At 35.7% G+C, this 12,947-nt stretch overlaps 1 protein-coding gene across 2 annotated transcripts in view; it reads right to left on the bottom strand.

Annotated features, from left to right (window-relative positions):
- Positions 1 to 2,656: 2,656 nt before the first annotated feature.
- LOC140169977 (uncharacterized) overlaps positions 2,657 to 12,947 on the bottom strand; it is a 29,299-nt gene continuing 19,008 nt past the window's right edge. For both annotated transcript variants that reach the window (XM_072193291.1, XM_072193290.1), the window contains 4 exons: positions 11,611 to 11,724; positions 9,919 to 10,035; positions 9,379 to 9,481; positions 2,657 to 8,402 (listed from right to left, as the gene is read on the bottom strand). In XM_072193291.1, coding sequence (XP_072049392.1) covers positions 8,177 to 8,402; positions 9,379 to 9,481; positions 9,919 to 10,035; positions 11,611 to 11,724 — 560 coding nt within the window. In that variant the 3' untranslated portion in view covers positions 2,657 to 8,176. The remainder of the gene's footprint in view (positions 8,403 to 9,378; positions 9,482 to 9,918; positions 10,036 to 11,610; positions 11,725 to 12,947) is intronic.

Here is a 12,947-nt window from a genome sequence, read left to right on the forward strand (position 1 = left end):
TTTTCTTTCTCTGTACTTATTCTTTCCTTGCTAAAGTATCACTCCCTCTTCTTATCTCCCTTCCCTTCTCCATCCCCTGTTACTTTTTGTCCCCTCTCATTCCTATCATTTTCCTTACCTTTCTATTTATTTACTTATATTTATTTATTTCTCTTCATTTCTTCCTCTTTCTCTCTTCCTCCAGTCCCCCTCTCATTTTTCATATCCCCTCTTCCACCTCTTCCTCCCTCATCCCCTCCCAACACCTCTCACAGAAGAGCTGTTCCCCTTTGTTGGTGCCAATTTAGGCTTTTAAGCATTTGTATGTGTGGTGCGCCCTTAAATTAAGCGATCTAAGCTCATCTCTGGACTTGCGCAGAAGTCGTGTAAACAATTCAGACAGACAAAATGGCGGAAAGTTACCCGTGGTAATTACAGTATTGTGAATAATCAACGAGCAATAAAGAAGTATTTGTTAAGTCAATAGCGTGTTTGGTGCGTATGTTCTATGAATCCCAGGTACATTCTGCAAGGGAAAGATCTGTCTCAACTTAAATAGGCCAAGAGTTCGTTCGTCAGGGCGAAGTTTTGGTAAAACCCCTACACCCTTCGGTACGCCACTGTTTATGACATTCTCCTTCTTAAAATAAAATAAAATGTCAATTTGTGAAACAACTTTTATATACTTATTATATGTTACATGTATACAGTACTATAGACATGCAGACATGGCAGCCTTGATGTGTAATCATTCAGCAAGCGCATTCAATTTATTTAAATGAAGCACCTAAAGTCAGTGGGGTGACAGCGAACTGTACATCAGCGGCTAATGTGTGCCTTTTGTGCTAACGGCTACTCAATCACGCGACTTTCGTTTGATCACTTATTGACAGTAGCTTGCTAGGTAAAGCTTTAATACATTGTCGGGTCAGCTTACCGATTTAATGGCGGAAGCCCTTTGTCCCAAACAAAAGGTACCTTTCGATGAATAGCTTGTCAGATTTCAAATCGGCACAAGTGAACCATGCGTTACATATAGTCTATTGCTTCTCCATCTTTAACAGCTCCATTGTGGTGATCTGGCGGGCGTTTTAAAAGGACCGTCTCTGAGCACAACATGATGCGTGCATGGGCATATATTACGATCAGTACGAAAAGTCCAATGCGATTTTTAATGTATTTTCTAAAATTAAAAGAACCCCTTTTTAGTGGGAATTGTTGTAAGTTACACAGCTGAAGTTGTGAAAGGGTTTATTCTATTGACTCTAGTATATGGACAATATAAGTGTGCTTTTTCATTTAATGACATAAAATTTGAAAAATATTGTAAGGAACACTTGAGGTTTTGACTTTTAAAATCTACATTTTGGTCAAAAAATGTGCTTGGATAGGTAGTTTTCAACATATTTTCCACATTCACCTTGCTATAACATTGAATTGTGTTATCTGTTGACCTAGTGACTAAAAGTGTTTTTAGGGGGAAGTGTTAGCTTTCGTTTGATATAAAGAAAATTCCGATTGGATGAAGGGAACACTTGAGGTTTAGACAAAAACCAATCAAAGAGGCCCATTTCTTATCTAGAAGCTTCACAGCTCCTACATTGCTATGCACTCAACCGTGTAGTGTAATTAAATACTGTGGTGGAGACATTCGCTGCTTGTTGTTCTTTGCTTGGAAGTTCTTGGGAAGAAAATGTGTGCTCAGGTGTATCGAGGTGGAAACTGTGCGCATGATGGTTTATTATAGGAGAATCGTTTTTGTATAGAAATCTTTCCATATGGGGAGGGTTAGGGTAGGGAAATTAAAAGTAGAGTTGCACCCTACTCTGTAATCGCTCCAATATAACCAACACAACTAGCACTAGTACCACCGGCAGCAACACGAGACCAACACCAGAACCAATACCACCACCAGCACCTGCACCAACGTAACACTACCACCAACAACAGCACTAACCCGCAGTACTCGCACATTATAAGGCATACGGGCAGTGGCGGCGCTACGGGGAGGGGGGAATCAAGGGGGAATTTGCCACCACCCAACCCCCCAAAACACACACATTTTCACTTTTTGTTGCAATTTTGTGCAAAATTAGTTGATTCCCCTGAAATTCACTTTTCCCCCATGCCCTCCCCGAAAATAATTCCTGGAGCAGCCACTGTATACGGGGATGTGCCGCTCCAACAGGTGAGTAGGTAGGTTTTGAAATCCTATACTGGGTTTATATCTTGAAGAAAAAATCCTTAGATGCGGGTCTCCTTCTTAGAAGTTTCCACGCTACGCGCGAAAAATGCATTACAAGCTCAAATCCTTAAATATGGGTTCCTATTTTCAAAAACCATTAGGTATGGGTACTTATTATCGGAAACGCATAATGGTTCTTAGAAATGGGTAAGCATGGTAAGGGTTCGGAAGATAGAGTCGTACGTACCCGTCGAAAAATAATCCAAGTAACCGCCTCCCCGGATACCAACAGCATGCAATAGCAAAACGTACCACGAAGACTACAATAAGGACGGTTACAAAACTACAATTACAACTATGATATAGCTAGCTCCATCTTACCTTCAAATATACGTAAAGTTAAAGGTTCTTGCTCGGCAGCGAAGACGTATTTTACTAAAACATAATCTTACTTGTCTGGTACATGACTCAATGAAACTTTTATACAATATATTGCTTTACGTACACAGTATTTCTGTTTACGAATCAAACGTGATGAGTGGAATCTATCGAGATGCATTATAACATTCACTGAAATACAAAACACAATCTATAATGTAGAAAATAACTCGCTTATAGGGGACTACCATAAGGCCTATCTACGTGACAAACAACACAAGAGCAGCACATTTGCGTAAAGAGGCAATCTAAAGTACCACGCTTTTAGTTAGTACAAAACCTACTCAATAATGTCAAAACTAACTCGCTTACACCATTATCAACGTAACAAACAGAAAAAGAGCGGCACATGATCGTAAACAGACAATTTAAATTACCACACTTTTCGATTATACTATATATTTATAACTGATGAAGTATTGAACACTTTTCAATTGTTAACTAAAGCTTTCTTATAAATATCTATCAAAAAGTAGTTATCGTATACCAAATTTGGGATGTATTGATGTCGAAGCATACATTTAAATGAAAGTAACCTTGGATTTTAAAGTTGCAGCAAAATCCTATAATAGGATTTTGCTGCAAGTTTTAAATCTATGGTTACTTTCATTTAAATCATGTATGCTACGACATCAATATTGGAACCATTGCAACAAATGAGGTGTCATAATGAGCAGAAACAAATTCTGCTTCGACTGCATATCCCAAATTTGGCATACGATCAACAGCTTATGGAGACGGATTATGTTTAAAATAACATTATTTTCCCTAATTGTAGTGATTTTTGCTTCCTTGTAGACTGGTTCTATTTTGCGAATATGTGCTTATTTAAGCATCAAGCGGCAAATTCACATAAAAGCTGGCAACCGAATTATTTCGGTTAATTCGGGTATATGCCGAAATCACACAATTTTCTCTGCCACGCTATATCAACACCGTGACCCTAAAAAAGACCCACCAAATCTCTTCATGATCATACGATGGCAACAATTAAACAATTTATTAAAAACATGTCGAATTAATTGTCTGGGCCTTTTATGACAAAATGTAAGATATTTGCGCGAAGGACATAATAGTTACCAAGTTATGAGCCTCAACAGGTCCAAAGTCAATTTACATGTTGTACAGGGGTGAAAAAAGTCGCTCCGATTTTCGTAAAAATGATGCAAACTTGTTCTTAAGTACAACGGAATTCAGGAAAAGAATAGTTTTTATTATATCCTTCAATAATATATTCTCGTTCGTTAATTGGTTAAACGAGTATCATGTGACCAAAAATAGTTTAGCTATTTTACAAAACAGTCAAAAAGCCGATAGATGAGGGAACGAGGTACTATTCAAAGTACTATCTCCCCGGGAAATAGTTTTACTATCTCCTCTGAGCGCGTATGACCTCATATCCGCGTCGCAGTTCCTAGTGGTCCGTGCAACTCGCCACATACACGGGATATCACAGCCGGCTCTGGGGTATTAATGTGTCGCAAGTCATGTTGTCTTATACGAAGCACACAAGCAGCACAGAAGTGCAACTAAAATACGGCGGTTTCATGCCATAATCTGAGTTACATCAGGATTAGTATCTTAATATTGACGGCAAAATACTGACAGAGAACATGGTTACTCGTTTCACGGAGATATATATATGAGAGGTATAACAACATTTTCACGGTAAGCTTTAGCCACTCAACTGTGTGCGTGTTTTGTGCATGTAGGCCTACGTGCATTCAATCAAAACAAAGCGAGGCCAGCCTTGACTAGGCCTAGCCTAGATTTATACCGAGGCCTATGACTATGATAAAGGCCTTGCGTTTCTAATATTTTAACCAATTAATGAACAAAGAATATATTAATGAAGGATATAAAACAAATATTTACTGCTGGTGGAATCTATTGGTCCCCTCGGTGAACTGGAGACCGTGAGCCTACTATTTTCCCTCGACCTGGCGGTCTCGGGAAAATAGTAGGCTCACGGTCTCCAGTTCACCTCGGGGACAATAGATTCCACCAGATCCCTCATGAGCAGTAAATATTTGTATACTATCGGCGATGTGAAGTTCATTAAGACAGATGATAAATACATACAAATGCCATTGTATCCAATGGAATCTTACATATCTTTTAACTCTTTGCTGTGTAACATGCTAACTAGACATCGCAAGTATTGCAAACTATTCTTTTGTCTGAAACATCTAAGCTAGGAGAACAAATTGTTTCAACTTTTATGAAAATTGGAGCAGCTTTGACTTTTGACAATACACAACAAGCAAATCGACCTTAGATCTTTTGTGCCCCATAACTTCTTAAATATAGGTCGCACACGTACAAACAATTCTGGGATCCGTGGGGCCAGACGCATAACTTGATATGTTTCAAAGTGTTATTGGAATAAAATAAATTTTTGCCCCTACACGATCCAATAAGGGTCATTTTGAGGTCTTGTTGAGGATTACGTTCTCAAAATATTGCTTGCCAGACAGCAGATTCGAGTTCAGCATACCCAAATTAACTATATAAAATAAGCTGGTTGCCAACCTTTACATAAACTTTGTTGGAACGCGATTTTTCCAAAATAGAACCACTCTTTTGCAGTATACCGTAAAAAATATTTAGCATATGTACTTATTATCGAGCGCTTTTGAAAACATTTACCAACTGAGCTAATGGGGTTGAGATACACATTTACAGGTTTACTTGTTCGATGTGTATCGATGATTTTCTCAAAACCCTTTACACTTTTGTGGATGGGGCTGTTTGCATAATTATTTTAAAAGCGCTCCATAGTAAGCATATTAAAAGGGTGTCCCAAAATGATTTATACCGTGTTTGAACAAAGTATAAAAAATATATAGTCAACGATGTATCTAATTTTAATAAGTGCAATACAATGACACATATATGTATCCTACCTATTCTGTGACTTTCATGGGAATAGCTTGATTCGTTTTGGCGTGACATTGATATTACTGAAAATGGACGAAAACTGCATGTGTGTAATTTACAGCACAAAGGCTTCATAACACTTGGATCCTTTATCACCATCGTCCAGCCGCACTGTGCAATATATTGGAGAAATCCTACATTCTTTTACAGGAAATACACCAAATTTGGCACAAATTTAGAGCTTACAATGCTGAATAATTCTGGATACGGGATTAAGTGAAACATTTCAATATGACTTCAAATATTTAGGTTGAAAAACGTCTGTGATAAAACCTATTGTTGGACTTGCAGTTGAATATATGTGTTGAAAGAATCTGTTAATCTCTTGTCTGTGCCTTCCCAAGTCAAAAACCTAATACGGAATTTGGTTTTAATTATTTTTTTATTTTTTTACTTACATTTTTGTATCTGTGTCAAGAATAGACCACCTTTTCAAGGAAGTTGCACTGTTAGGTCAATCAAATCAAGGAAAATCAGGGCTTAACCCACCACTAATTGCAACAGAAACCATTTAATCACCATTCATTTCAGAAAAGTATGAACTTATAAAGAAAGGTATAACCCAAAATTTAGCTAATTTGAACACTTTTTCCAGTGTCTAATTAATGACTGGGTGGGCCTTATAAAACAATAGCCAGTGGGTGACTAGTGTTCTGAGCGTTCTGCTTTGAGCCTAGTATGATAAGTTCTGTTTTGCTTAATGAGATTAATTGTGTTGTAATTTAATATTCAAACAAGGATATAATAGTTTAAGGTTACACGAAGAAACGTATAAAAAGCGTATAAAAGACGTATAAACTTGTTCTCTAAAACCGCGTTTTCTCAGCAATCAAATATCGCAGTGAGTCAAATGTTGGTGCATGGATGTATCTTTACATTATTTTTGTGTGTTTATACACATTTTTAGAATCCGTTTGAAAATCCTTCGTTTAAATCATTTTTACGCACCATGTTCACAAGATCAAAAACGCGTTCCATGCAGTTTTTTCAAATGTTCGCTCCGTATAAAACCAAGCAGAGTGATTGTTTTCTCCTTTTTTGTATTGTATTACAAATCGACCAAAGAAATAATGTTGCCATGGGGAAGAACCAAATACAGTACCGATTAAATTTTATTAGCCCGTTTTTGGGAACAATTTTCGAGAATCTTGTACCACAAAACACTGTTATGTTACATTATCGATATCTGGATTGTGGAACGTTAATTTCGATTTCTAACTGCCTACATTATTTCTCAAAGGTCTGTCGCTTACTTTACCATTTGAATTTCACTCCAAGTTACTTTTGCAAAAAACGAGATTTTTCGCCATCGATACCTCCGACATTTACAGCGGTGATGAGCTTGTTTATCATAAGAGCCTGTTATGCACTATTCCATAATAGTCAGTTTGAGATCAATCAATTTCATATGTACCCCAGTGGCTCAATCGGTTAGCGCGCCGGACTCACATTTGACTATATAATACTATATTTTTGCATGAGCTGCAAAACTTTGGTACGTGTTCGAGTCCCTATGTGGTCCATTCCATTTATTTTATTTTATTTTTCTCTCACTTTTTTTCTTTTTTCTTGTTCGTTTCTTTCTTTCTGACTGCAGCGATTGATTGTTATTGCCCGGTTTTTTTCATTATATAATTCAGGAATTTTTAGGCTATACTATAGTCTAATAGGCGCGGCCTATGAATATATTTTTACAAATTAGATTAACAAAATATCGGTTGTTGGTTTTGTGATTGTTGTTGTAGTTAATATTGTAGGCCTATATATTGCATAATCAGGGTATAAATAGGCCTACTAGGCCTATTATAGCATATAGAAGCATTGATTTATTTCACGACAGATATCATCCAGGATAATTTTAAAAATTGAAAATTTAGAAAATCCAAAGGAAAATTGCCGAAAACGGCTGCCCACAATCACCCCCCCCCCCCCCCATCAGCCCATATGGTCCTATCATGGTCGCCCCCTCCCTATCCCTGCAACATATAGGATGACTCAGTCACGAGCCGCGGTTTGTCCGTGGCACTAGTTCAGATTGATACACTATTGTACGCGTGAGTTTAATCTTTTCTACATGGCTGTTTCCATTATTAACTTACGCCCCTCTGGAATCAAGCCTTCAAAATCAATATTTAACCTTAAATGTTTAAAATAGAAATTAATCAAAGTATCTAAAATATGTTAGCACATATTTGGTGTAAAGTTAATAATCACAAAAAAAAAAGATTATTTTCCTCAATTTTGTGGGACACACTATAGAAAAAGGAAAACATAAAATTTGGATTATGTAAAATAGATGCTTCATTCTATGAAATGTGTTGTTCTTTTTTTGTGACATTGGCCCTATTGGCTTTATTGAGCAAAAGGTCAAAAATATGACTTTTCTACCATGTTTGGCTAACAATGTCATATTCAGTTGAAAATTGGTATTTTTAAATGGTTAAAATGTCACAGCACCTTCAAATAACGCATTTCTGAGAATGCACAGTCCCCTTAAGACTTAATTTATTGCGTGCAAAGTTCAAACTAACTAGTAGCATTGCTTTCTATTACTATATAGGTAACTCGCTAACCGGTCATAAACCTTCTCTTTACAAACCTACGTGGGTTTATTTGAATGGAAATCAATTTTTTTTAAAGTGGCAATTGATTACTTTTTCTGCAGTCTTGAATTCTGTTGACTATTTTAGTTTTGATTCCATTAATTACGTTGAATATTTTAGTTTCGATTCCTGAAATCTGATCGTAGATGCTTTTGTCGGCTTTACCACTGTTACTCTCAGAAGAATGCGGTATTCTGTCACGGTTATCATTGCCGTGGTTATCTTCGACCCTGGGTGGGGACTGATTGAGATAACTTCTGTAAAATATTAAGATATAGATACTTTGTTTAGTATTATTTAGGTGAAAGAACTGATGATAAAGAAAACATGAGAAGGCGAAAGAGTAGCGGTTTATCAAAACAGGGTACAAAGCAGAGCAAGTAGCAGAGAGAGGAGGAATGAGAACAATTAAAAAAAAGTGAAAAGTGAGAAGGAACATTTTAATAAGAAAAGGCGTATAAGAAATGAACAAGGGAGTACGAGGTGAGACCATCAAAACAGAATTTGAAACAAGGAAGAGAAAATCACCTTCACCTGATAAAGTAACGGTAGACACTTCTGACGAAAGTTCGACCACTCTCACCGGTACTGTGATAATCGACGGCCTACATGTACAGTCAACATTAAATAGGTAAATGGGTAAATTTTCTCGGGAAAATTTTCTGGACACGTAACCAATGCGTATCAATGTGGGTGTAACCTCGAGCCTGATCCCTGACCCCCGGCGGTGACCTCGCTATTCAAGTCTTGGTCATTTTCAATTGGAATAGTATTCTTGGCCGTAGTTTCGATAGAAATTCTTGCATTGCAAATGTATTGAATATTCAGTTATCTTAATTTCTTCACATTATCATCAAAACGTAATTTTAAAAATATCTACCTGCGGAAAAATATTTATCTATGGAATGTCTTACCATAACATTATTAACTTGCGACAAGTAACTTATTTTGCATCAAATGAGGAATTCTTCTTATTCAAATACATTCGTAGACCACCCGCTGTGCTCGGGGTCACATTCCATATGCTAATATATCTGCACCCATAGGTGTCACCTGTCCAGAAACTTTTCCCGTGAAAATGTACCCATTGATGCTGGCTGATGCACTCGTAGAAATACTACAGCTTATTATGAACTCCCGTCGAGAAAGTCTATCTACTTTAAAAAGGAAATGAGTGTAACCAAAGATCATGTTGGTTTGACCCAAAGATGAACAAATGAACAAAATTCTTACCGTCTTTTCCAGTAGCGAAATAAAATTGCGCCTAGAATTGTAAATCCCAAAAATTCAAGGTAAAAGAGTGCTGATGATGAATGTGCAGCACTTACTGCTTGTCCTGTAAGGCAATAAATGATTCGTAGGTAATCTGATGGAAACTGCCGTAGGTTTTCGCTGAAGTTATTCAATTAAAGTTTTTAATATAAAAAAAAGACAAAACAAAAAACAACATCAACAAAAATAAAATAAAAAAACAACAAAACAAAAACAAAAACAAAAGCAAAACAAAAACAAACAAACAAACAAACAAAAAATTGAAAAACAAGACAAAATAAAAAAACACGGGCGTACTTAAAAACAATTATCATGTTTCTCGACATGATTAACATGTTTATCCATATACCGGAAAAGTACCAGTAGCAGTTAACAACAAATTGATCATCATATTAATTCAGTAGTAGCTCTGAAAAGGTATGTCATTTGTCGATGCGTCTGAATATTACTTGAATTTTATTACAGTAACTTCATGCGAAACGTATATTCTGATGCACTTACCACCTTTTTCGCAAACATTTCCGGAGTATAGGCCGTTACAGGTGCATGAGTAATTTCCCACGTTGTCATGGCATGTACCTCCGTTCAGACAGGGGTTGGACGCACACTCGTTGAAATCTATGAAATGAGAAGAAAACAGGTGAGCATGTTGAGTGTCATAATGTCATTTAACGTTTGTACGAGTAGGGGTGATCAATCCCCCAATGATAACTTATATGATAGTGTTTCATCAATAAATTCATTAAATATAATAATAATAATAATAATAATAATAATAATAATAATAATAATAATAATAATAATAATAATAATAATAACACTAATGATAATAATAATAATAATAATAATAATAATAATAATAATAATAATAATAATAATAATACTAATAATAATAATACTAATACTAATAATAATAATAATAATAATAATAATAATAATATAAAAGTCCCTTAACAAATATACATCTTGCAATGTTTTGTATTATTGTCCCCAGTCTTCCCAACAATTTATATGAAGAGCTTTGTTGCAAAACCCCTGACATCCACTTTTGACTGAGAAAAACAGCCTTTTTTAATTGTGCAAGTATTACTGGTTCGATTTGATTCAATTTGGGTTTGGATAAAGTGTTGATGAATAGAAACTAAAAGAATAGGTTTGGTACAATTTTGAAGCCTTCCTATTTATTTTATTATATCTTTTATATCGCGCCTTTTGTGGATGTAAGGGCTTTTGCAACAAAACAAATTTACCCCTTTTCTAGAAACCACCTTTGCAATCATATTTGAGCCCATTTGTTTGCACTACTTTATGTAACTTGACTAATGCTTTCCAAATCAAAAAGAAAAATTGAAATATCTCATTTACTTTTCTAATTATGAATTTTTAATTAAATTCGGGAAAATGGCATTTTTTGAGTATTTCCGAAGCCACACCTTTTGTTAATTAAAATGATTTTTTCAAAAATAGTGAACCCAAAACAGTTCCCTTTGGTTTTAATAGGTAAAGAACATTCCATGCTACTAGTATACATCAAAAAATTAAAGCAAAACAATTCTATATTAATTTTATGTTCAGATTTCCGGAAATTCCCTAAGATTTCTCAAACGGGAAATATACCATAACTCCGGAAGGGAAAGTGGTATGAAGGTCAAACAACCACCAAAATGTGTATTTTTACCCACACTATAATGTCATATCAATAACTCAATTTCAGCCAAAAGTGGATGTAAGGGGTTTTGAAACAAAGCTCTTCATATATTTATATAAGAATTATCAATGAAATACCCAAACAAGTTTTAGATATTTAACAGTAGGCACCACTTATAATTTTGTATAATAATTAATGAAACTTGAATGTTTTGAACTGAGCAATTGAGATTTAATATGTCAAAATAAAATCTGTTTTTACATTTTCTTGTTTGGGTAATATTGCCCGTCGTAACATATTTTAAAAGAAGAAACAGGAACACAGATTCAACTCGATAATTCATAAAGAAATGATGTGCGAAACATTCTTCCTAAATTGGAGTTTCATGATTTTGCGATTTTTAAAAATCAACAATAATTTGTGCATGTCTTCCCTGATGATCAAAGGAAAACAACAATGACAAACAATGGTACATGTAGTAAATTATTTAGTCAGCGCACAGTGCGGTACTGCCACGTTATACCTGCCGGTATTCTGTAACATACCCTGCTCACACCATGATCCAAAAAAGCCGCGTTGGCATACACACGTAAAACCAGCTTTTCTATCCGTACACTGTCCACCATTAAGACACGGTTGTGAAGCACATTCATTTTTTTCTGTTATGAGAATCCAGAAAGTTGATAATAATTAACAAAATAGTGAAAATATTAATGATGTTGCATGGAGCTGTCTGGCATTTGTTATACGTGTGCAGGTGATTAAACAGATTAAACAGAGACATGATAACTATTTACTTCAATCGATTTTCAGTAAATAAAGTAAAATTATTACTTGTATTTGACGTTCAAAAGCGGTGTAATCCCCCCCCCCCCCCCTCTCTCTCTCTCCTCTCTTTGTGAAAGCAGCTATCAAAATGCAATAATTTTAGTAAATTAATACCTATTGTAATAACCTGATAGCAGTAGCATAAGAGATTCAATAGCTTTTTTTCTATTCCCTTTGAATTTCAAGTGCGTGCATGACCTAATTTGAAACGCGCGTCAAGATAAATCGAGTAGTGTTATAGAAAGATTGAACTGAATCATTGATTTTCTGAAAATCGGTGGAATTGCACCCGGTATGCATGGTATGCCTTTGTTTAAACAACTGCGAATCACAGTTTAATCACTACTGCGAATTTGAACGCACTGCAGCATGTCATGAGGGAACGGTAACTAAGTGGTACGGGCATCGACTCCTGTGATCTATGAATGGCCAAGTGGACACGTGTAAGACGTCATCTTACACGTGTAAGATTGCATCTTATACGTGTAAGATCGCATCTTAATTGCAATTCTGGGTAAAAACCACATGTGCCTGCTAACGGTCAAAAAAATTTTACTGCATGAGGTGAAAGGGCTTTGGTAGTAGGTTAAAAAAAGTCACATCAAAAAAATCCTCCGGAGCTTGTTGCCATAGCAACGGCAGTTTTTATGATTTTCGTGATTTTTGCTTATTTTGGGGTGAAAATAAGGGAAAATATGTATTCTTCTGAATTGCTCCTGACTTTAAATTTGAGGTCACATTAAAAAAGTAACCTTACCACCATAAAGTATTGTCTTTGTGCTTTCCCTTGATGAAAAAGAAAAAAATATTTCAATAATATTTCCCCATGTGCAATTTTAGGGCTGGGCAACATTGCCAATTTAGCACTTTTGAAAAAATGCAATTTTTACCCTATCTTTGAAGTCTAAAACTAATTTTGCTTGAGCACCCAGAATTATTTCCTCTTTGTTGGTACTTGGGCAGACATTGCCCCTTCCAAATTTGGTAAAAAATCTCTGGGGCTATTTGACCTGTAAAGCCAGTGTTGCCAGAAAGTTTGATAATTTTCAAAAAT

This window comes from Amphiura filiformis, chromosome 14 (assembly GCF_039555335.1).
Source record: "Amphiura filiformis chromosome 14, Afil_fr2py, whole genome shotgun sequence".
NCBI classification, from domain to species: domain Eukaryota; kingdom Metazoa; phylum Echinodermata; class Ophiuroidea; order Amphilepidida; family Amphiuridae; genus Amphiura; species Amphiura filiformis.